Genomic DNA, 25601 nt, shown 5'->3' on the forward strand with positions numbered 1-25601 from the left:
AAGTCACTTACCATTCATCTATTTTCTTGAGAGTTTCCAAAACTGTTGCCATTTATAGGCATCCTAGTAGATTTATGCTTGAAGTCTGGGAAGCGAAGACTTTATTCAGAGGATTCAAGTCTCCAGCTATAACCGTGGATTCTGTCATCACAGACACAGACAAGGGGCAGTGAAGGAGAACCAGCAATCCCTGCCACACGGGCAGCTGGTCTTTGAGACAGAAAGTGAGGCCACTTTTCAGCAGAGCAGGAGAGGTGTACGTCTCAGGTGGGCCTTGGGGATTGGTGTGAAGAAGAAAGAAAATATCTGAAATATTAATAGCAAATACAGAGACGTGCCACGGGGTCATGGAGAAATGAATAAGTGCTTTATTTAGTTCATTCATTCCGAAAGCTTCACAACTCACCCTCCCACTGTCAAAATAAGTCACATATAACACAGTCCCCACCACCTCCCCACCCAAGAGAGCACTGTTGGGACAGTGTCACCATGATGGAAAGTCATGTGTTTCAGACATTTTAGGGGCACTTTCTCTTCAGACTAAAAGCCCACTAAGTGAAACAGGCTCATCCATTTAAACCTGTGCAGCACTATGAGTGCCTCCCTGGAGCACCGGGGCCCCCAGAGCAGTGGAGAGAAGCAGGTTAGACTCCCATTTACAGACACCCCCTCTGCAAACCATGAGAAACTCTCCAGAGAGCCACTGCTCTACCTGAAGTGCATATGCAAAGATGCCACGAGATCAATTCTTCTCTCCAATGAGATAAACAGTACACAGAATTAAGGCATTTGGAGCGAGTCAACAGGGAGTAAAGCATTCATTACAGTTACAATAACCTACCAAAGATGTCCATCCCATTTCTGAAAGCTCCTAACCAGGCCCAAGTGCAGCAACAGCCATGGTCCCAGCTGTTGCAGACAAGTGCAGTCACTACCAAAGAAAAAGGGGAGGCCCAGGGCTGAGGCCAGTGCTCCTGCACACAGGGCTCCAGTGCGTACCACATCCCACGTGGCCGACACCAGACAGAAAGCACGGAGGCTGTGCAAACACTGCAGGGAGGAGGGGGTGCCGCTGGCTAAACCACAGCAGCAAACAGGTGATAACACACGGGAGAGCCACGCTCAGACACCACACAGGCCTGGACACACGCACACGCACACGTCACATGGGACAGGTCTGAGACCCAAGCAACTTAAAACAGAAAGTACCCGCATGCCCTCCAGACACTGAGCAACTATGAGTTAAGACAACAGAAGCCACCTTCACCCTCACTCACCTCCCCGTCCAACCATCTCCCTACAATTTACGGCGTATATTCCACAGACCACTGCACTTCCAAACCTGCGTGTCCCTCCCGCAGAACTCTCCACAGACAGGATCCCACTGACCACTCGTGTGTGCATTTCAGTCCTTTTATTCCACATCAAAGGAGTCAGGTTGGAGCGCGGGGAGCGTGAGGAGGAGAGAGGCCTACGTGAGCGAGGGAGAGCTGTCAGGCGGCCAAATGAGACACTTCCAGGAGGGAGGGCAGGGCTGGCGGGGCCCCCAGACCCCTCGGGCCCGGCTGCCGAGTGCCTGGCAGGCAGCCCCAGGGGCAGAGGAAGAGCTTGAGCTGCGGCACCTGAAGGCCCACCCCACCGCCACCGTCAAGCCCTGGGGTCCCTCAGGTGCCCAGGGTGAGCGGCAGCCCCACTGAGGAGCCATGCTAGCTTCCTGGAAGGGTCCTTCAGGGGTGGCCAGAGGCCCACCACCACAGGGACGGTGCTGTCATCGGCAGTCACAAGCACGCTCTCCTGACCCTCACGGTGACCACAGGGCCTGTCCCCGGACTATCAGGCAGCAGAGCCATGGGCTCTCCTTCAGCCGCGGAGAGGCCGCTGGAGACTCCAGGAGGAACTCCTCAGTCGTGGACACAGGCTACAGACAGACTGTGGGTCCCGACGCTGGGTCTCAGAGCCTGGCCAACTTAAAAAGAAGTTCTGGGATCTGATGAAGGGCAGCCAACATTTTATTCTGCAACCAGGTGCATTTAAAAAAAAAAAAACAATAATGTTGCCCTCTATTATCACCTTAATTACATAAAAGGACATTTTATCACCCAAATTAGGAAGAACATAATCTCAGACTAAAAGACAACACTTTAAATGGAATAAACGACTTCCTATGTGATTTCACGCGTGTCCCCGCCCTTCTGACCTGTACAGGAGGCCTGTGTCATGGTCGCCGTGACTCTCGCTGTCCTCCAGGCACAAAGCCCAGCCAACCAGCAAGGCCACAGGCCGTCATCACCTCAAAGGCACATCCACTAAGAAGAGGGACCACGCGTACAGAGACAGCCACTGACACGTCACCAGGACGGCTCAGGGCCCGGTGCTTTCACAGACATTCTCCCATATGTCCTCACAAGGGCCCCACAGGAAAGGCACAGCCGGCCCTGCCATCAGAAGGCAGCCTCCCAGGGGCCGGGCCCACTCAGGGCCAGGCAGGAGGCAGCTCAGCACAGAAGAGCCTTCTTCTCCAAGGCAGCCTTTCCTTGGCTCAGTCCAACCTTGCCTGCAGGCTCCTCTCTTACACTGCTGCATGAACCTTCCATTTGAAGAGTCAATTCACAGAAGAAAGGGGAAAAATGATGGCACGTAGGCCTGATAACAGAAACATATTCAACATGAGGAAACTGTGTTGAAAAAAAAAGAAACTGTCCTTTCTTTTTAAAATGTCCTGTTTAACAAGCCCATGTTGACTAAAACTTATCAAACGTCAAAAGGAACATCAAAACTAAGCATGATGACCTTGAACCCTTTCCTGGAACAAGGCAGGACATAAATAAATAAATACATAAATACCAGAAATAATATGAAAAGGCATGGATACATATGACATTGATGGGTTTTGGAGATACATTCGGAACTCCCACCAGGATGCCAAAGCGGAACCCTCTCCGAGGTCTCAGAGACGCCCCACCTCCCCAGGTCCAGCTCCACCCGTCCACTGCAGCCGAGGCCCTGAGCACAGGATTCCTTCAGCCCAAAGGCCCTCAGGCGCCCCAGCGAGTGCGGACACTACTGAGCCAGGCGGGGGCCCTGGCTCCTGCCCATCGGTCTGCCGTGCCCCGCCCCGTGCGCACAGTGCTCTGGGGCACAACCTCATCACCCACGGCCACACTGCCTGGCTGCGTGGCAGTGGGCACCCCGGGGCCTGGAGACTGGGCTTTTGTAAAGTGCTCTGTGGAGAGAGGGACTCCTTCCTAGTCTGTACCCTACCTATCCCTGCCAACAACAGAAAAAGTGACCTTCAATAATGTGAGGTTCAAAACAAGGAGAAATGGCCCTAAGTATATAGCTATGCTGTTTTCAGAGTTGTGTGTGGCACATACGGAATTTTAAGCTAGAGGCTGAACCTCAGTTGCTGGAATTCTGAAAAAATTATCTAAAGGCTGGCTGGACACAGAAAGTCAACCTGCCTCTATAAAGGACGACTGGCCCTGAGTCCACCACGCTCTGGGGCGGTGCGAGGGCCCCCACTCCTTGGCTCAACCCTTCCCCAGTCCCAGTCCCTCCCTGGCCAGGTCTGGGCCAGGCCCAACAATGAGGATCAACTCAGTTCAGTCCTTCTAGAGAGATCCCAGAAAAATGGTTCCATACCCCAGAAACAAGTCCTGCACTCACATCATCCTGCACAGCAGACTGACAGCCACCCTGCCGGGCCAGACGGGGGGCGGGGGGGCGGCCCCTGCCTCCATGCAGCCTGACACTCCTGCCTGGCAGCACCTCCGATGCTGCTTTCCAGGTCTGTGAACAGTCACCTTCTACCCCAGGGCGGCTCTGTCCCTAACAAACCCTGCAGACAATGCCCATCAGGTCAGGGCACACAGGGTCCTGCGAGCCTGCAGCATGGCCCCTGGGAAGGGAGTCCAGGCCCAACGGCAGCTGCAGGAGCATAAAGCGAGGTGAGCGAGCTGCTCCTGAGACTCCTCCAGCCAGACTGAGAAGGTGACGTGCTGCCCTGGGCCCCAGGGACACTCCCTCCAGTGGTTCCGCCCCTCCGGCAGCTCCGCCTTCTCCCACGGCTCCAGCTATCCTACAACCCTTCCCTATACCAGGGACAGCCCTCCCCCAACGGCTGCAATAGAAGCCACTGCCCAGAGCCGGTGAGCCCCACCACGAGGGCCACCGGCACACTATGGCTCCCCCGGACCGAAGCCCCGCAGCGCTCGGATCTGGTGGCAAAGGCGCCATCAGCCACCCACCCGCAGCCGCTCCTCTCTCAGGGTGCCTCTCCTGCTGCAGGTGGGGCCCCGAGCTCTGAACGAAACCCAGCCAGCAGGTTCGCAGCCAAGAGCGGCAGCACACAGCCCGCCTCTGAGCCTCCGAGGCCGCGGCCGCACCTTGCAACGAGCTCCAGTGGCTGCACCTTCCCCTCTGCGTCTCCCCTCAGACCTCATTCGTGCGCACACGGGCTGGCCTGGCTTCCAGCACACGCCCATCCACGCCCGGAGGAGAGGCAGAACCCCGTCCTCAATCATGGAAGACCATGCCCAGACGCTGCCGGTCTGGCCAGTGAAGACACACAACAACGCTGATAATTAAACAAACCCATAGCATTTGTTCAACTGCTACAGAAAACCTAAACACAGATGTGAAATCTGCCCGTTTCTAAACACTTTCCATGAATCCACACAATGGTCCTAAGGCCTCAACAACCAGATGTGATTTCCCTGCAAACAGCAGCACCTGGACACTTCAAAGAGGCAGCCACTGGCCCACCTGTGCCGGCATGACACACGCCGGGCCACGCGGCCCTGCCCACAGCCGAGCTGCCGGGTGATAACCCAGCTCAGCCCTCCCCCTCCCCCGGCCCCCCGGCAGGCCACAGGAGACCTCTAAGCTCACTGCTACCCCCTGTTCAGTTCCAGGAGTAACTACCGAGACATCAGGTCCAAACAAGTGAAGCGCAATCAGCCAAACGCCAGATGCTCTGTCCACAGGACACCACGGAGCTGAAAGCTCTGAACCACCCACAAGACAAGGCAAGTTTCTACTTCGCAGTGCACGCATGGACTTCTGTTAGAACTGGCAGTGGATGCTGTTGGACGGTCCTTGGTCCGAGTGGAGGCAGTGGGCCTCCTGAAATCAGTCAACTTCTGGAAGCTCCCCAGAGTGAAATGCCAGAGAACTCATGAGACCTGTTGGCATGATGCTAGGCACAGCTGGGTATGGGGCTAGGTGTCGAGCTCTTAGCGTTACCCAAAGAGACTGTGAACACGGTAGGTACTGACACCTTGAGACAGTAAAGCCAACCCAAGTGACCAGGAAACCATCCTTGAATGAAGCCAACTGACACGATGCCCCCACCACATGGACAGAACACTGAGGTGGCAAGGAAGCGTGTGCGTGTGTGTGTGTAAACACCACATGTTCAACCCAGGAGCTGGGAATACAGACACACAAGTTCAGGAACTGCATCTTTGCACTCTACTTTTTCCCAAAGCTCCCTTTTCATCTGACTGCAATCAAGCCATCAAGCTGAGAAGTGAACCCAGCAGCAGCTGAGAGATGCCAGTCCTCTCCACGCAGGATATCAGCAGGCCTCCGGCCTAGGCCCCAACTTACTCACATTTCAAGACCCACTGCGTTAATTTCCAAACACACTGAGGAAGCACAAAACGAAGTTACGGAGGAGCCTCCCGGCCGACACCGACACTGAGCCCAAGACCGTCCGGTGCCCGAACACCTGAGACGGAGCACAGTCCGGGGGAACAAGGCCGGCCCTGCTTCACCCGCAGCCGGGCAGGACTCGGGGCGAGAGTCGGTGTCAACTTGCACTGCAGGTCACCGCCGCCTCTTCACTGCAACCAACGGCGCTCGGGAACTCTACTCGTAAAGCAGAAACTTTTTTATGGGGTCTGGCAGAGGCAGCGAGGGAATCAGATGGAGGCGGTATTTGCCGAGTGCTCTTCTCACAGCCACGCGGCACAGACGCAGCAGGGACCTGGGGGCGCCTGGAATGGGTGGGAGGAAAGGGAGAGAGAGGAGGGGCGGGTTAATCCAGTTTCTCCCCTACTGCCTCAGGCCAGAGGCTGGTGGGGACAGCAGGCAGGTCACACCAATGCTTGCTGCCAGCATCCCAATTCCAGAGGAGAGGCGGCTCTGGTGACAAAGGCCTGTTACCTGATCCTTCATCTGCACAAGGAACAGAATCTTCACTATCCCTGCATCTGCTCACCTCTGCTGAGTTCCCTAAGCAGAGAAACTAGAGCTGACCACTGCGAGCCCTGACCCTTGCCCTCTGTCAGCCTCTGCTCCTGGTCCACCCCAGAAGCTCCAAAGGGGTTTGAGGGGGACAGACCAAGCAACAGAGGAGGGTAGGCTGATGATTTTACTCTGGGTGAAAAAAGCCTCACTGTGTCTCTGCCTTGTCAAACAGGCAGCCTAACTGTCAGCGTGGCTCCAACTGACCAGTAACCAACTCTCAACAGGAGCAAGTTTTAATGACTGGTTTAGGGAAAGCCGGTAACAAGAACACAATACACAGAAGTTCAGAAGAGGTAAGAGACTGGGGAAAGATGGCCACTCAGATGCTCTCAAGACCCAGGTGGGAAAGAGGCCAGGTGTGGTCAGAGGGAGCACCGAGGGTCAACTCCTGAATCCTGGAGGATGATAACAAGATCAAGCCACGGATCAACCCCAAACTCCCCGTCCATCAACTTAATTCCCTGGCAAAGCCCTTCTTCATAAATAAGCAAACTTCAGACTTAATTCTAGCAAAAATCAGGCTTAGTTCACAATCCAGAATGATGGTATTTCAGTGGAATTGAAGACGGGGGGAGTGAGGCGCCCTAGAGAAGGAAGATCTTGAAATCTATTGTAAAGCAAACGCCTAAAAGCCATAAACGCACGAGTGAAAGAATTTCAGATCACAAAGGAGAGCAAAGGAATAAATCCCAGTAACTCTGAAAATGTGTATTTTTACAGATTCCTTGCTATTAACCCCTTGTGTTCAGGAATTTAAAAAGAAACTAATCTGGAAGACCGTTCTAAAAAATTCCTAATCCTAACTGAAAGTTTTGACCAAGTGCTAATTAGGAGGGTTTTTTTTTCATTGCTGCAACTTGGCTCATTCAACTGATTTAAAGAGACTGCCAGGCAGAGCTGAATTAAGGCCACTTACTCCTGGCTTCTTTAAAGACCTGCAGTGCCTCGGGGTCCACCTTCCTCCTGCCTCTTGACTCTGGGCCCAAGGACTCCCACTTGACCAGGTTCAGGTTGGCTCCGAACTCCACCAGCAGGCTGACGAAGGCCGCCTCGCAGCCGTGACGCAGGACAGCATCCATGACGCAGCCGGGCGAGCCCCTGTAGAAACCCTGCGTGTTGACAGGGCCGTTGCAGTTGAAGTCCGGGTTCGCCCCCGCCTGCAGCAGCAGCTTGAAGCACTGCAGGTTGTGGTAGGCGGCGCTGATGTACAGCGGGCAGACCACCAAGGAGGTGAGCGGCCGCGAGAAAGGGGGCTGGGCGTCAGCAGTCAGGTGGTGGTTGACATCGACGTCCGCCCCGTACCTGCAGGGAGACACACAGACAGTCAGGCCAGCACCGTTGGCAGATCCCGACCGCACCTGTGGGGACGGCCTGACGCCCCAAGCACCGGAGCGTCCCCAGCTTGCAGTGGGCCCATGACTCCCAGCAGGCACCACGGTAGTTCAGAACCTTGGGATCTTCTCACACAAGAAAACTCACAAGGGAATTCTTTCAAACCTGTGAAGACCGAACAATCCCATGGCTATTTTAACTATTTCAAGCAAAGATAAAGAAGGAAAATTCCCAAATTCATCTTATGCAATTAACAATAAGAATAAACCCCAAACAAAGGTCACACCATGAAGAAAAATTACCAGTGATCTGCATTTATGAGCATTAACTTACAGCCTCCAATAGAGCATCAGCAAAGAGACTCCAAAAACATTAAGAAAGCAACACACGATGACCTCATGGGGGTTATTCCAAGCGTGGTTTCTATATTAGAAACGCTATTAACATAATCCATCATATTCACAGAACTAAGGGGAAAAGCTGCGGATGTGACTGGTGATGGAAGCAAGGTCCAGTGCTATAAAGAGAAATACTGCATAGGAACCTGGAATGTTAGGTCCATGAATCAAGGCAAATTGGAAGTGGTCAAACAGGAGATGGCAAGAATGAATGTCGACATTTTAGGAATCAGCAAACTAAAATGAATTGGAGTGGGTGAATTTAACTCAAATGACCATTATATCTACTGCTGTGGGCAAGAATCCCTTAGAAAAAATGAAATAGCCATCAGAGTCAACAAAACAGTCAGAATATGCAGTACTTGGATGCAATCTCAAAAATGACAGAATGATCTCTGTTCGTTTCCAAGGCAAACCATTCAATATCACGGTAATCCAAGTCTATGCCCCAACCAGTAATGCTGAAGAAGCTGAAGTTGAATGGTTCTATGAAGACCTACAAGACCTTTTAGAAGTAACACCTAAAAAAAATGTCTTTTACATTAGAGGGGACTGGAGCAAAAGCAGGAAGTCAAGAAACATCTGGAATAACAGGCAAATTTGGCCTTGGAGTACAGAATGAAGCAGGGCAAAGGCTAATAAAGTTCTGCCAAGAGAATGCACTGGTCATAGCAAACACCCTCTTCCAACAACACAAGAGAAGACTCTACACATGGACATCACCAGATGGTCAACACTGAAATCAGATTGGTTATATTCTTTGCAGCCAAAGATGGAGAAGCTCTATACAGTCAGCAAAAACAAAACCGGGAGCTGACTGTGGCTCAGATCATGAACTCCTTATTGCGAAATTCAGACTTAAATTGAAGACAATAAGGAAAACCACTATACCATTCAGGTATGATCTAAATAAAATCCCTTACGATTATACAGTAGAAGTGAGAAATAGAGTTAAGGGACTAGATCTGATAGACAGAGTACCTGATGGACTATGGACGGAGGTTCGTGACATTGTACAGGAGACAGGGATCAAGACCATCCCCAAGAAAAAGAAATGCAAAAAAGCGAAATGGCCATCTGAGGAGGCCTTACAAATAGCTGTGAAAAGCAAAGAAGAAAAGAAAAGATATACCCATGTGAATGCAGAGTTCCAAAGAATAGCAAGGAGAAATAAGAAAGCCTTCCTCAGTGATCAGTGCAAATAGAGGAAAACAATAGAATGGGAAAGACTAGAGATCTCTTCAAGAAAATTAAGAGATACCAAGGGAAAATTTCATGCAAAGATGGGCTCAATAAAGGACAGAAATGGAATGGACCAAACAGAAGCAGAAGATATTAAGAAGAGGTGGCAAGAATACACAGAAGAACTATACAAAAAAGATCTTCACGACCCAGATAATCACAATGGTATAATCACTCACCTAGAGCCAGACATCCTAGAATGTGAAGTCAAGTGGCCCTTAGGAAGCATCACTATGAACAAAGCTAGTGGAGGTGATGAAATTCCAGTTGAGCTATTTCAAATCCTAAAAGATGATGCTGTGAAAGTGCTGCACTCAATATGCCAGCAAATTTGGAAAACTTAGTAGTGGCCACAGAACTGAAAAAGGTCAGTTTTCATTCCAATCCCAAAGAAAGGCAATGCCAAAGAATGTTCAAACTATTGCACAATTGCACTCATCTCACACGCTGGTAAAGTAATGCTCAAAATTCTCCAAGTCAGGCTTCAACAATACATGAACTGTGAACTTCCAGATGTTCAAGCTGGATTTAGAAAAGGCAAAGGAACCAGAGATCAAATTGCCAACATCTGCTGGATCACTGAAAAAGCAAGAGAGTTCCAGAAACATCTATTGCCTTATTGACTATGCCAAAGCCTTTGACTGTGTTCAGTTCAGTCGCTCAGTCGTGTCCGACTCTTTGCAACCCCATGAAATGCAGCATACCAGCCCTCCCTGTCCATCACCAACTCCCAGAGTCCACCCAAATCCATGTCCAACGAGTCAGTGATGCCATCCAACCATCTCATCCTCTGTCATCCCCTTCTCCTCCTGCCCTCAATCTTTCCTAGCATCAAGGTCTTTTCAAATGAGTCAGCTCTTCACATCAGGTGGCCAAAGTATTGGAGTTTCAGCTTCAACATCAGTCCTTCAAATGAACACCCAGGACTGATCTCCTTTAGGACGAACTGGATGGGTCTCCTTGCAGTCCAAGGGACTCCCAAGAGTCTTCTCCAACACCACAGTTCAAAAGCATCAATTCTCTAGCACTCAGCTTTCTTTATAGTCCAACTCTCACATCCATACATGACCACTGGAAAAACCATAGCCTTGACTAGACGGACCTTTGTTGGCAAAGTAATGTCTCTGCTTTTTAATATGCTGTCTAGGTTGGTCATAACTTTCCTTCCAAGGAGTAAGTGTCTTTTAATTTCATGGCTGCAATCACCATCTGCAGTGATTTTGACTGCGTAGATCACAACAAACTGTGGAAAATTCTGAAAGAGATGGGAATAACAGTCCACCTTATCTGCCTCTTGAGAAACCTGTATGCAGGTCAGGAAGCATCAGAAATGAACATGGAACAGACTGGTTCCAAATAGGAAAAGGAGTACGTCAAAGCTGTATACTGTCACCCTGCTTATTTAACTTATATGCAGAGTACATCATGAGGAACTCTGGGCTGGAAGAAGCACAAGCTGGAATCAAGATTGCCAGGAGAAATATCAATATGCAGATGACACCACCCTTATGGCAGAAAGTGAAGAACTAAAGAGCCTCATGATGAAAGTGAAAGAGGAGAGTGAAAAAGTTGGCTTAAAGCTCAACATTCAGAAAACTAAGATCACGGCATCTGGTCCCATCACTTCATGGCAAATACACGGGGAAACAGTGACAGACTGTTTTTGGGGGCTCCAAAAATCACTGCAGGCAGTGACTGCAGCCATGAAATTAAAAGATGCTTACTCCTTGGAAAAAAAGTTATGACCAACCTAGACATCATATTAAAAAGCAGAGACAATACTTTGCCAACAAAGGTCTGTCTTGTCAAGGCTATGGTTTTTCCAGTAGTCATGTATGGATGTGAGAGTTGAACTATAAAGAAAGCTGAGCACCGAAGAATTGATGCTTTTGAACTGTGGTGTTGGAGAAGACTCTAGAGAGTCCCTTGGACAGGTCACTGACAAGTAAGTAACGCAGGACAAGGAGCAGGCAGTAAGCTACTGTTCACCCTGGGAAGAAGGCTGCATGACGAATGTGCAGATGACACACACCTAGACACACAGGCGTGTCAGCTCAGTGTTCAGTGATGCAAAGATAAACCACAAAACTTCTTCAATGATTCTCTACAAGGCAGGGATGACCCAGGTGAGGACAGAAGCTAGACTTCTTTTAATACACTCTGTTTTACAGATTTGACTTTGGAACATGTAAAAACACAATGTAAAAAACTCAACAGCAATCCCTAAAAACTGAAAGCAAAAGGAAACATCTTAACCCAACTGTGGGTCCAGCTGGTGCCTGTCTGTCCTGCCCACCAAGCTGGCTCTTCTTTCAGGTCCATGGAACATCGAGAGCAGCCAGACTGTTCTGAGCACCAGATTCGCCTGCAAGGCCTGCAGCTTCGAGCTGCCCCAGAGGTGGGAGCACTCTCCTGAGCCCTGAACTAACCTTCACAGCTGTCCAGGTGCTGAGCTGGACTAAGGCCTCGGGCTGTACTCTTTAACCATCGGTGTATAATAGGAATGTAGACGGAAACGTGTCCAGTAAGAGGACCTGCAGACAGCAACACCCAAGAAGCAATAAGCACTCCCAGTGTCCAGATCTTGGCTTTTCAACATCATTCTCCTCGGAGAAATGTCAAAGCCCAGGGCTGAATCAGGCAAAGTACGTATGAGCCTAGAATAAGTGTTAACTCCACAGGAAACCATGAGTCGAACATAAATAAATAGATTTAAAATTTGATGAGGAATAAGATATATACATGGCTGCAGAGTACCTATCCACGAAAGTATTTATTAATCACAGAGGGAAAAAGAGGAGCTTCACAACAGAGAAACCTGGCAGATACTGCCCTGGTCAAAGAATGAAAGGGAATGTCAGCAGTACTGGGACCAGTGAAACGACGCGCAGCTTGATCCGATGCAGAGAACAGGGCCTGGCTTCTGAGAGAGTTTGCTCCGCCCTGGAGCTAACACTGGAGGGCAGTACAGGACTCGGAGCCCCCACCGCCCTCCGAGCCCCCAGACGCCTCAGAGACACTGTCGGCACAGTCTGTCTCATCTGAGGGCAGGAGGGATGATGACGGGGTCCGCCGTGCAGGGGTCTGGGGTGGACAGAAGAACAGCGTTGTCCAGGGCTTGGTAAACACGCGGGCCGACACTCGCGGCCGCAATCCTGTCTCATCCGACTCTTCCCCAGAACTGGCACCGTGGCGTCTCAGCAGCACAGAGCTGAGGAAGAGAATGGCGGCACACGGACCCACAGCCTCACAGGACACCCCGCTTCCCCTGATGACATGGAGAACCATCAGCCACTACAGATGCACATCACCTGTTCTGCAAACTGTCCTAGGAGCGACTAGAGAAAACTTCTGACACACAAACCACACCAGGCAGAAACTGCTATTTCATTTCATACAAGCAATTAAGAGGCCCGGATTTTAAGCACTAAGATCTTTTTTCTCCTTATTCTGAGGAAGATGTTTTCCAGAATGTTTGTCATTTTGGGCAACACGACAATCTGGTACTAGCCAAGCCGTGGGAAAGACAGCCTTCATCCCCTCATAAAAACATACTGGCTGGGATCCAGTTAATTTTAATCCTGAGTATTTTCCAAAATTCCCGTACTGCTTTTAATATCGCTGGCCAGGAACCATGGGACAACTGCATAAATCAATATAACTTTTGCACACACAGAAATACCACTCCTTACCTTTATAAAACAAAACACCACGGTAAATGTGAAGTAACAAAATGGAGGCTACTTGCAGAGGGACGAGAGACCACGACAGTGACTGCGAGCCCTGCCCGTGAGGGACACCGACGCGGGGAGGCGGGAGTTGAGTCTGGATTATGGGAAGGTTGCGCTGTCTACTCAGTTACTTAACCCCGTTCTCCAGAAGCCAATCGTCGCGTCGTTTAGAACACAGGGAACTCTAGGAGAGAACAGCACATGCTCTTAACCCCGTTCTCCAGAAGCCAATCGTCGCGTCGTTTAGAACACAGGGAACTCTAGGAGAGAACAGCACATGCTCTTAACCCCGTTCTCCAGAAGCCAATCGTCGCGTCGTTTAGAACACAGGGAACTCTAGGAGAGAACAGCACATGCTCTTAACCCCGTTCTCCAGAAGCCAATCGTCGCGTCGTTTAGAACACAGGGAACTCTAGGATAGAACAGCACATGCTCTTAACCCCGTTCTCCAGAAGCCAATCGTCGCGTCGTTTAGAACACAGGGAACTCTAGGATAGAACAGCACATGCTCTTAACCCCGTTCTCCAGAAGCCAATCGTCGCGTCGTTTAGAACACAGGGAACTCTAGGAGAGAACAGCACATGCTCTTAACCCCGTTCTCCAGAAGCCAATCGTCGCGTCGTTTAGAACACAGGGAACTCTAGGACAAAACAGCACATGCTCTTAACCCCGTTCTCCAGAAGTCAATCGTCACGTCATTCAGAACACAGGGGACTCTAGGACAGAACAGCACGTGCTCTTAACCCCGTTCTCCAGAAGCCAATCATCGCGCCATTCAGAACACAGGGAACTCTACGAGAGAACAGCACGTGATCTTAACCCCGTTCTCCAGAAGTCAATCGTCGCGTCGTTTAGAACACAGGGAACTCTAGGACAGAACAGCACATGCTCTTGGTTCCTCCGCGTACAAGCATCACCCTGTGCTCCAGCAGGGAGCAAAATGTCTGAACAATGTTTCATCAAGAAGGGCGTCTGGGCATGTATCTCAGTCAAGCCTGCTGCTAACTCAAAGCAGCAGTGCATCATAAATTGGCCGAAGTGCCCAACGGGATTTCTGGAACCAGGACGAGATCTCACGGACTGATGCTGTGCCTGTGCTCAGTCATCAGTTGTGTCTGACTCTCTGCGGCCCCATGGACTGTATGCAGCCCGCCAGGCTCCTCTGCCCATGGGATTTCCCAGGCAGGAATACTGGGGTGGGCTGCCATCTCCTCCAGGAGAGCTACCTGACCCAGGGATGGAACTCACATCTCCTGCATCAGCAGGCGGGTTCTTTATCACTGAAAGTGAAAGTCACTCAGTCGTGTCCGACTCTTTGTGACCCCATGGACTATACAGTCCACAGAATTCTCCAGGCCAGAATACTGGGGTGGGTAGCCATTCCCTTCTCCAGGGGATCTTCCCAAACGAGGGATCAAACACAGGTCTCCCATACTGCAGGCGGATTCTCTACAGTTGAGCCACAAGGGAAGCCCAAGAATACTGGAGTGGGTAGCCTATCCCTTCTCCAGCGGATCTTCTCAACCCAGGAATCAAACTGGGGTCTCCTGCATTGCAGGCGGATTCTTTACCAGCTGAGCTACCAGGGAAGCCCTGGACTCACCCTACTGGATACATTTCCAAATTAATGACTTATATTCTCCAAGATGCAAAGACAGGGGACTGAAGTGGCTTAGATTCTTGGGCTGGAGATCCTTAAAGAGAAGGGGGGAAGAAGGCATTGCATTCCTTTATTCCTCTAACATAACAGCTATGTCACCCTCATCTATCTTTCCAAAAGCCAATTCCTGAGCCACATGATACGTAAAACCTTCTGATAATAAATATATTCTCAATACCTAATTTAAAAACCAAGTTCTGCACTGGGTTAGGTGCCCTCAGAACCCCTCACTGTGGCCTGTAACAATGCTGTAGTCCTCCTCCGCAGTCCTTCCTGACACAGACAACCAGCTACATAAACTCCACTCAGTCCAACCACAGAACAAACTGCCTCCAGATCAAGGGTGGGGAGAGAAAGCATCAGTGGTAGAAAGAACTCACTGGAGCATAGGACTGAAGATGCAATCTTGTTCAAACTGATTAAACAATAATCACTAGTGCAATTAAAGTAAGACCATACACTAAAACAACAGAAAGGGAAAGCAAAGAAAACACAAATCATGAACACAGACATAAAATAAAGGTATAGTTATGACAGAAAGGTAATAGAAACAAACCTAACATCGGCTATGGCAATAATGTTAATTGTATTAAAAAAGAATCACAGACAGTCAAATAGTAGAAGTGAGCACACAGAGAGTTACTTAAACCCACTAAGATTCAAAGTAAAAGTGACAGAAAGCTTCGTAAATGAGCCCTCAATGAAACCAGTGGTTTCCTCTTAATTTCATAAAGGGCATAATCCATAAGCAAGAATTTTTATGAGCCCAATTAGCATCAAAATACAGTAAGCAAAATTATGAGAAATACAAGAGGAAACTGACAAATCACAACAGTAATTAGATACTAACAGACTTCTCGGAATTTGGGGCAGATCCAATGGTTAAAAATCTAAAAAACAGAGAAGGACTCTGAATAGCATTAACTGAGGCTACAATCTTGTACTATGAAAATAAAACACCAGTGGTTTGTACTTTGTTACAAGGATCCACAACAAAGCAGTTTGATATTAAAAAATAATTTTTTAAAAAAAGAATCTTCAACACATTATATGGTCTGTATTATCCAGGCACAATACAATAAAGTTAAAAGTTCACAGAAGTTTTTATTAAACTGGTAAGAGCCTCAAAACCTATAAAAACAAAGAGGAAATCAACTTCAATTATACCTATTTTAAAAGTTTAGCAAAAACAAAGCCCTAAGGCAAAGGTAAGTTAATAACCTTAAAAGTTTACATTGTTAATCAAGAAAACAATGAATAAGCATGCAACTCAAAAAGTTAGAGAAAAAGTAATGAAATCAAGGAAAACGGGGAAAATATCTTTACCTGATAAAAATAGAAATTAACCAGTAAGAAAATAAGAGAACTGATAAAGCTAAGAAGCCAACTCTTTAAAAAAACAAAAGAGACAAATCCTGTCACAAGCCCACTTTGAGATGGGGCGAAAATAAGGAATGAGAAGGTGTCTGCAGGCGGCGGCAGACGGCCGTGGCCCCTCAGTGTCCGCTGCAGGCGGCGGGGCCCAGCCCCTGAGCACTGACCTGATGAGGGCCTTCAGGATGTCCGCCCGGCCCACCCGCGAGGCGTGGTACACAGGCGTGCTGCGGTGGTGCCGGCTCCCATTGGGGTCAGCGCCGGCCTCCAGGAGGATCTGGGCGCTGTCCAGGTGCCCGTTCACCACGGCCACGTACAGGGCCGTCTGTCCCTTCACGTCCACCAGGTCCACCTCGGCCCCCTTGCGGATCAGGAAGTCCACGCAGTTCCCGTGGCCCGCGGTGGCGGCGATGCGCAGGGGCGTGCAGGGGAGCCAGCCGCAGCACCACACGGACTTCTCGTTGATGCGGCTGAGAGAGAGCACAGGGAACTGGGCTGGGAGGCGTGGGCACACGCCGCCGGGAGCAGGGGCAGCCCTCGCTGTAAGAACGCCTCCAGGTGCACCACTGCAGGACACGCGTTCACACACTCCCCCTGCCGGGCCCACGCCTGCCACAGGAGCCCCACCCCACGGACGAGGAAACCTGAGGCACAGCTAGACAGCACCGGCGCTAAGAGCGCCAATTTCCAGGTGCCGTCAAAGCTCCGTGCTCCACAGAGGAGAAGGGCCTGCCCAGGGAGGGGGCCGCAGGATGGGGGTCAGGGCCCGAGGGCCCCTGGTCAGCAGCATCCACCTGGGACAAGGTAGAGGTCGGACTGCTCCCCGGGCCTCGATCTCCCCCTGGGGCTAGGCGACCACTGTGGTCCTCCTACCCGACACCGCACACATGGCGGCCTGCGGAAATCACCGCGCTTCCCAGCAGCGGCAGAGCGACACCGCCCAGGCTCAGCCCGCAGGGAAAGTGGCACTCAGACGGAGAGCCCCATCAAGGAATGCCACGGCCGTGCAGTGCACGGACCCACCACATCACCAGCCGAGGCGCGGTTCCCAACGCAGCACTAACAAAGCCCAAAGATCCAGATCACTGAAGCAGTGACCCAGAAACATGCAGCGGGTCAGGGCTCCTCCTTCAGCTGTGAACTAGGTTCCATCGGCCAAGGAGGCCAAGGAATGCTCCAAGCACTCATCACCAAAGAAATATATCCCAACAGAAAAATACCGTCCAAACACCGGAGATTCACGGAACCCAAGTATTAGAAGCAACAAAAGCAGTACTTGAAGAAGCACTATGGAACCAGCTGGGCCAACCTCGCTGAACCCTCATTCACCTACTGTTACATCTGCAGCACCACGGAAAGTTAATGTTTGCTTTGGCCCTGAGTCACTGACAGTAAACATTCACGTGCAGTCCATCATCTGTATGATGATCCTTCATGTGCAATCCATCATCTGTATGATGATCCTTTCCGGATATTTGAAACTTTTTTATTTTTAATAAAATATCTGCTCTAATGAAATGATGCTAAAACACTAGAACGGAAGGAAGAAACCTATCTCTGTATTGTTAGAAATCCTTCTCTTGGGAACTATCCACAGAAAAGGGGGTACAAATTTCAGTATCAATATGCAGGCATTTCTCCCATCAACTCGCTGCCAGCCTAGGCCTGAAGGAGAAACAAACACACAGAAAAAGCCTGGAATTTCCAGCTGCAGATGAGTTTCAAACCTATTTGAGACTCCAATATCAGACACAGACAGCCAGCAGAGTCTGTGCTCCCCCAGTGTCTCGAGGAGGGAGACATGATAGCAAGACTCTGATGCTATTGATCAAGGAAGGGCTTGCACTGGTCACGGGATGTGGCAAGGAAACAGGCAGGGCACTATCAACAAAAGGAGTCAGAAGATGGGCACCCAGACCTCCCTGGGCGATAAGACAACTGGCCAGAGGCTGAGCCCTGGGCCCTGCAGGCCAGCACCTGAGGACCTAAGCCGGGGGAGAGCGTGTCAGGAGTGCGGTCAGGTGCGGTCCGTCAGGAAGGCTGGACACATGGGGGACCCGAGGCAATACTTCAAGGAGGAGACTTTCTGTACCCGACTTAGGATAAAAGCCAGACGAGGCTCGCTAAGGGGCAGGGCTGCTGCTGAAGAGATAACGAGGCTGGCATCAGGGGAAACCTCAGGGAAGCTGACACCCGGACAGCGCCAGACGGTCACTGACGGAGCTGGACCTGAACTCGGGTCTCCCCGCCCTGCCTCTCTGGCTACTGCCCACAAGCCTGACGGAGCTTCCCTCAGTCCCCTGTCCCCCCACGCTCTGGAGCTGGAAAGCATCAGGGACTCCGCGCAGACCAGGGACAGCCGTGCCCTGCTCCCGGGCTCCCGGCCCCCCGGCCCCGGGCTCCGTGCAGCACCTCAGCATCGCTCACCTCCGGTAGCTCTCTTCCTGCAGCAGGCTCCGCAGGGTCTGCAGGTCCCCCACATAGGCGGCGTCGTGCAGCCGCGTGTCCTCGCAGTGCTCCAGCGGGTGGTCACAGAACTGCTCCCGCAGCCACTCCTTCAGATTAGGACCTGCACTGAAGACAGGGGCGCCTGTCGGCTCCGGGAGGCCCCGCCGGGCCAGCCAGCAGGGGGCGCCGCCCACCCAGGCACGCGTCGGTCCGCCAGTCGGGCCCCACTCTCGGCGACCCCAGCCTGCCAGGCTCCTCCGTCCACGGGACTCCCCAGGCAAGGACAGCGGTGCGCGTTGCCACCCCTTTCTCCAGCCGATTTATCGACCCAGGGATCGAACCCACGTCTCAGCACTGCAGGCGGTTTCTTTACTGCCTGAGTCACCAGGGGAGCCCTTTCCACCAAGAGGGTGCTCTCCAACTCTCAACAGTACCTCGTTCCCCTGCCTCCAGAAACTTCCAGAGCCAGAGAGACACAGAAAATCTCCCTGAATAAAGCTAGCATGTGCCCGACATCAAACCAGGCAAGAATATGACGTTGAGAACTTTGGCGGGGTGAGGCATCAAAAGCCAAACCTACTTAAGAACAGAGAAGATCCTAAATAATATATTAGCAAAGTGAAATTTAAAATACACATCAAAAAAAGTCACCACGGGACTTCCCCAGTGGTCCAGTGATTAAGACTCCAAACTTCCACTGAAGGGGGCCTGGGTTCCACCCCTGGTCAGGGAACTAACACATGCCTCAGTGTGGCCACAAATAAAAAATAAGTCACCATAAAATTACTCTAATTTATTCCAAGAATGTCAGTATTGTGGGAGAAAACATAATCCTCTCCTACATTACAAAAAGATGCTTGAATTTAGCAAAATTCAGTACCACAAAATACTGCTCCTTATAACACGAATGACTCTGCCATGATGATCTAGGTGGCCACATGAGAGTCCCCGTAAGTGACACACATTTTGGTACCTCAGATGGGTGCTCTTTACTGAATACAAGCTGCACCTCAGTAAAATGGAAAAAAATGTTTAAAAACAATGATATAAACAGAAAGCCAGACCTATATAATGAAGACTATAAAACTGAGAAACAATAAAGGCTAGAATGAATGATGAAAACCACACAGTGTACTTGGATGAGAGTCAATGCCAGGAAAATTTTAAGTGATACCAAATAAATTAAGGGATTTAACAAATCTCTTTGGGGCCTTTACATAAGATACGACCAAAATATTCTAAAGGTTTATTTGGAAATAAAAATAAGAAACACTTTCAGCTTATTCAGTATGTATGAGAAGACATCTACCCTTCTAGACAGTAGAAATTGTCTCTCATTAGAATGAAAAGATAAATGAAACAATCAATTGCCCAGCAAAGAGCTTAGCACAAATAACATGTCAGAAAGGGGCACCAAAGGAGCTGAAGAATGGGAAGAGTAGCTGCTATAAACGGAATGCTTGTGTCTCCCAAAATGTTCAGCCAAATAACATGCTGGGAGTCCTAACACCCAGGTGATCATTAAGAGGTAGGGAGGACCTTAATGGTTAATTAGGTCATGAGGGCGAAGCTGTCATGAATGGGATTAGCACCTTTATAAAAGAGACCCTGAAGAGTTCCATGGCCCTTCTGCCACATGAGGACACAGCAAGAAGACAGCTATCTATGAACCAGGAAGCCCTCCCCAGACACGAAATATGCTAGTGCCTTGGTCCTGGACTTACCAGCCACCAGAGCTGTGAAAAATAAATTTCTGTTGTTTATAAGCCATCCAGTCTATTCTGCTATCACATCCTGAATGGACTAGATCACAAGTACTATTCACTCTTGAACAGTGCAGGTTAGATCTGCAGGGGTCCACTTACACGTGGATATTTTCAGCAGTAAATACCACAATACTGCACTGTGGTCAGTGCCTGGTGGAATCCCTAGATGTCCGGAAACTTCAGATGCAGAGGACCCCCAAGCTGTCCCAACAGGCAACTGCAGTCAATTTTGTACAACAACATACTTACAGCCGACCCTTGAATAGCATGGTCTGAACTGCACAGGTCCAAGCACACACAGATTTTTCTCACTAAAAACACACTACACTACACAACCGACAGCTGGCTGATTTGGATGCAGAACCTCAAACATGGAGGGTCAGCTGTGAACTCAAAGACAGATTTCTCACTGTGGCGGAGCTCTGGTAACCCTCTGGGTTGTCAAAGGTCAACTGTAATTGAGCTCTTCACCTCACCGTGGAGCCTTAAATGTCTCCAGATAATTTTCTATAAACTTAATTACGTAGACAGGAGGCAGAAAGAAAGAGCATGAACTCAGACTGCTTCAACAAGTCCCCACAGTGCCAGGCGGCCTAGCGTGTGACCCTGCCACAGGTGGGCTCTCCAATCCTGAAGTTGCTTTTCATATCCAAATTAAATGTTTTGCCTACCTACTGTATACAATGCTGGGCCATAGTACACTCCAGGATTAGACAGAGCTTCCCTGGTGGCTCAGATGGTAAAGCATCTGCCCGCAATGTGGGAGACCCAGGTTCGATCCTTGGGTTGCGAAGATCTCCTGGAGAAGGAAATGGCAACCCACTCCAGTACTCTTGCCTGGAGAATCTCACGGACAGAGGAGCCTGGTAGGCTACAGTCCATGGGGTCGCAAAGAGTCGGACACGACTGAGCAACTTCACTTTCACTCTAACAGAGGTTAGACAAAAAAGGCCCCAGGTCACTGGGCAGTGCAGGGAGGATCACTCAAGCACCTGCCACGACCAGGCCTCAGCAGATCAACAAGAAGGCATTGAGAAGCCCTTGGGCCCCCAGGCCAATCCTCCTCCAGAAGTTATTCTCCACTGAGTTACCCACAGAGTGGAAAAGTTCAAAGGAGGAATAAGACTCAGAAGGTGTAAGGAGACTGACACACTTTTGCTAAGTTCTCCTCCAAGCCTCCCTTGGTTGGCCTCTTCCAAACCACCACCTGCCCAACTCCAGATTCAAGATAACTTTATGCTTGCATTTTTCTGATCAGCTTCTCCAACGACAATACACCACTTAAGCCTCAAGCTTGACCACTCTACTCCCAGGCCGGCAACACAGTAAATGCTAAAACAGCACCGCCTGGCTATCAGAGTGCCTACGTGTAGGGCAGAGTCAGTCTGCCTTCCCCCAGACCATCCTCCACACCAGGAAGCAGCACGCAACCCTTTTCCTCCTACTGGACACCTCTCAGTCCTTCCCTTACTCTCACAGAAGACGATGTCCAGGACCCTAAGGTCTGGCCGTACCTGGGGCTAGTGGATACCAACCAAAGCCTGGGATGGAAGGGGCTTTGTGTTTTTGTTCAGTGGGGTATTAGTTCCTCAATAAACCGTTTATTGGATGAACGAATGGAGGAAAGGATGAAAAGCACTACTTGCACCTGTCTCCAAATCAACACTATATCTTAAATTCTGGCACATTTAGGAGTAAGAGTAAAAAAAATCCATAGTTTATTACTAACGAACTCTGTGGAGGGGTGTCTCATTGGATGTGCGTGTACCGTCCGCAGCACATAGAAGCACCTGATACCCAGGGCAAACTCAAACAGGCAAGGAGAGGAACCGCCACCCTCCCACCCCAGCCCACAGGTTAAGAGGAAGCCGCTCCCGACCGCGAGCAAATGCACTCCCCCTGCAGATTCACACCGGCACCGCAGGAAGATTTCAAGGTGGAGACCACCCCCCCCACCCAGTCCCGCGGCTATTCTGGGCAGTGGGCGTGAGCCTTTCTAGCCCGCTAAACTAAACTCTGTCAGGGCTGCCTCCCCGGCGGCGGGCCGGGGCCCCTGCAGCGGACCTGCTGTGTCACTGACAGCTCGCTGGGGGCGGCGTCATCGCGCTCCCTTGCCCGTGCTCGTGCTGGAGTCGGGGCAGCACGGGGGAAAGGGCACCCGCCCTGCCAGGGGCTGACCCCCGGGGCTTTCCACACCCCTGGGTGCGCTCAGAACTGGAGAGTGACCTACGTGCCCTCCGCACGGTTGGGGGCGGGGGGCGTCCGCTGCAGCCCACAGGCCAGCGGGCCGACAGTGAGCAGGCAAGCGCCACAGGCGGGAAGCCGAGCACCCGGGCCCCGGCGGGCCGCGCTACCCGACCCCGGCGGCTCCGGGAGGCCCGGCCGGCCTCGGCCCCCGCCGCCCCGCCGCCCCGCCGCCCGGCGGCCGCGCGTGCACGTTACCTGCGGGCGCCGGCCCGGCCCGCCCGCCGCCCTCCGCCATGGGCTCCGGCCCCCGGCCCGTCCGCGCCGCCCCGCGCGGCCCGCCGCGGAGACCCCGCCGCCGGAACCACTTCCGGGACCACGGCGCGCGACCGCTTCCGGCGCCGCGGGCGGCGGCCGTGCGGAGGAGCGGCTTCCGGCGGGCGCGCGCCTCCCTCAGGGCTTCTGGGGCCGGCGCGCCCGCCACGCTCGCGACGAGGGGCCCAGCGGGCGCGCGGTGCCGCGGACGAGCTCTGCGGAGCGCGGGTGGGGCGGGCTGTCGGGGGCGCGCCGTCGGGCCCCGCCGGGGCTGCTTGTCCACAGGGGAAGCGGAGGAGTCTGGGAAAGCGCGCCGCCTGGGGGCGGGGCCTAGCTGGCTGAGCCAGGGAACTCGGGTGAGTCGGGCCCGTCCCCGCCCCCGCTGGGAGGGCGTGGCCTTCCGCCCGGAGAATGTGGGCGGGACCGGGGGAGGCTCTAGCTCCGGGTTCCAACCCCAGGGGAGCCAGTCTGATGGGGCAGTGGTCTGGGGTCGCTTCAGTCATGTCGGACTCTGCGACCCCATGAACTGCAGCCTGCCAGGCTCCTCTGTCCATGGGATTCTCCAGGCAAGAACACTGCAGTGGGTTGCCAGGCCCTCCTCCAGGGCATCTTCCCGACCCAGAGATCAAACCCACGTGTCTTAGGTCTCCTGCGTTGGCAGGAGGGTTCTTTACCACTAGCCACCTGGGAAGCCTAATTCCTTCCTTGAACTCAAGGATCCTGTCTATCAAAGTATAGCCCGGTGCCTGACACAAAGTGCTTATTGAATAAATTAGTGAGCAAGGTGATCATTTTCTTGCACACTCGCTTATTGAAATACTGTCAGACCTGAGTTTTGGTTTGTAAGCATGGGTTCCTTTGGCTCCTTCTATGTGGTTCATGGGGTCGCAAAGAGTCGGACACAACTAAGCGACTGAACTGAACTGAACTGAACTGATGCTCCTCATGCAGTGGGGAGAAGGGCTCCAGCAGATGGAAGTGGGGGGTAGGAGGGGTGTTTGGGAGGGGTTGGGGGAGAGCAGGTGGCTGAGGACAGGTGAGACTGGAGACCCCCAACAGTTGTGCTATGACCCGCTGGCCTGGCCTGCCTTGTAATTACAGGACCAGGTCGGTGTAAGGGGAGCCACAGCGGCAGGGCTATTGTCCCCAGGGGTTGCTCAAAGGCTCTAGGTGTCACCACCAGGCTGCAGGCCTGCAAGGGTGTTGGCTGGGGGGAGGGAGCTGCCTCCAGCTCTGTTTGGACTTGATAACACCCTAGAGCAGCAGTGGCTGGAGGGCTAGGCATGAGGCCCACATGCTTCGCTCCAGGGAGCCAGGAGCATGCCCAGACCCTCCGGGCCTGTACCTCAGAACACCTGGGAGCTTGAAAGACAGGGAAACCTGGAAACAGTTCAAGTGTCCATCAGAGATGTTGGGTAAACAGTGTGGCCTGTCACAGGGTGGGTTATTACGAGCTTTAAAAGGGAAGGAAATCCTAACAAATAGGAGAACATGCACAAATCTTGAGGACACAATGCTGAGTGAAAGAAGCCAGTCACCAAAGGCGAAGACTGCTGCTTGATTCCATTCACGAGTTTCCTAGAGGAGTCAGTTCATGGAGACAGAAAGTGGATGGTGGAACCAGGGACTGGGGGAAGGGGGAGTTGTTTAATGGGCACGAGTTACAGGTTGGCATTGCAGGCGGATTCTTTACCAGCTGAGCCACAAGGGAAGCCCAAGAATACTGGAGTGGGTAGCCTATCCCTTCTCCAGCAAATCTTTCTGACCCAGGAATTGAACCAGGGTCCCCTGCATTGCAGGTGGATTCTTTACTAACTGAGCTATCAGGGAAGCCCATCTTACCACGATGTTTTTTTTTTAAAAAAAGCAGGCCTGGTACCACCCCACCCCAGAGATCCTGACGCAGGCGATGTAGGGTGTGGGCTGGGCATGGGGGTTTTGGAGGCTCCTAAGTGATTCTCATGCAGCCAGACTGAGACCTCTGTCCCCACCAGCTTCAGCAGGCCTGTCCCCCAGCCCCTATCCCCTCGTGAGGGCCTGGGCTCCAAGGGGTTAAACAGCCTGAGCAGGTGTCACTTCCCATGTGCCTGGCTCTGACGCTGCCCTGGGGATCTTCTCTGTTCTCTAGAGAGTCCTGAGATCCCTCTGGATCAGAGGCGTCCCACCCCTCCCCCTAACTGCCTGCTGGGCCCGGTGCTCTCAACACCAGCAGGGACTGGAGGTGGCACTGACCCTCGCCCTGGTTCTCAGGGCCCTGAGGTCAGGGAGGCTCGGTGCTGTGCCCACAACACACTGCGGCCCAGCCGGGGCTCAAACCCAGGACTGTCCAGCCGTGCAGCTCCTCAGGCCTCACCATCCCGCCAGGGTCCGTCCAGTAAGCCCAAAACACCCACCAACACTGGGCTGGTGGATCTACAGACAGAAACGTCAGATCACGCAACCACCCTGGGCACACCCGTCCCAGGTGGACACAGGGCCAGCGCTACCTCTGGCAGAGTGGAGACTGTCCCTGCCCCTTCCAGGTCCCAGGGGCACGCTAGCTTTCTCCCACCCGCATCGCCTCCTGCCATCTGGCAGCTCAGGGCTGTCCCACAGCCACCCACTCATCTGTGTCTGCAAAATAAAACACCCAATGTCCCCAAATGACCCCTCCTTGAAGTCTGGCCCAATCTTTCTGGAAGGTAGCTTGGCATAAAATGTTTGTAATCCTTGACCAGAAATTGCGCACCCTGGGCGCCCCCTGTCTGCACCCTCAGCCATGGGACCTGCCCCCCAGCTCACCAGAAGTTCCCCCGGTCCCCACTCTGCCAGCTGGGTGCCCGGGCTCCCTGCCAGCCTCCACCCGCACATTCCGGGCCCCCATCTCGTCTCACCTTGACTTACAGCTTGGGAGGAGCCA

The 25601-nt window shown here is 52.0% G+C and overlaps 1 protein-coding gene across 5 annotated transcripts; it reads right to left on the minus strand.

The window, feature by feature from the left end:
- Positions 1–345: 345 nt before the first annotated feature.
- Positions 346–23332, minus strand: ASB1 (ankyrin repeat and SOCS box containing 1). Of its 5 annotated transcripts, none has more exons than XM_088835058.1 (5): positions 22646–23303; positions 18417–18563; positions 16157–16459; positions 7169–7554; positions 346–5999 (listed from the first exon to the last, which is right to left on the minus strand). In XM_088835058.1, exons 1-5 carry the CDS (start codon positions 23254–23256, stop codon positions 5872–5874), a joined length of 1575 nt encoding a protein of 524 aa, XP_088691184.1. In that variant the 5' UTR covers positions 23257–23303; the 3' UTR covers positions 346–5871. The 5 variants fall into 5 exon arrangements, with proteins under 5 accessions (XP_088691184.1, XP_055258327.2, XP_088691185.1 ...); XM_055402352.2 differs by having other exon boundaries at positions 18417–18558; positions 22646–22823; XM_088835059.1 differs by lacking the exon at positions 16157–16459 and having other exon boundaries at positions 22646–23317.
- Between the last annotated feature and the right edge of the window lie 2269 nt (positions 23333–25601).

Source organism: Moschus berezovskii, chromosome 4, assembly GCF_049115385.1.
Source record: "Moschus berezovskii isolate FMDL1 chromosome 4, NW_MosBer_1.0, whole genome shotgun sequence".
NCBI lineage: Eukaryota > Metazoa > Chordata > Mammalia > Artiodactyla > Moschidae > Moschus > Moschus berezovskii.

Excerpts from the sequence above, each read along its gene's own strand:
- ASB1 (XM_088835058.1), bottom strand. The coding sequence starts at position 23,256 with ATGGACAGAGGAGCCTGGCAGGCTGCAGTTCATGGGGTCGCAGAGTCC. Across the intron at positions 16,460-18,416 it reads CAGGAAGAGAGCTACCGGAG|CCGCATCAACGAGAAGTCCG; the intron begins GTGAGCGATGCT and ends GCTCTCTCTCAG. Across the intron at positions 6,000-7,168 it reads GGTCTTTAAAGAAGCCAGGA|GCGCCCCCAGGTCCCTGCTG; the intron begins GTAAGTGGCCTT and ends CACCCATTCCAG.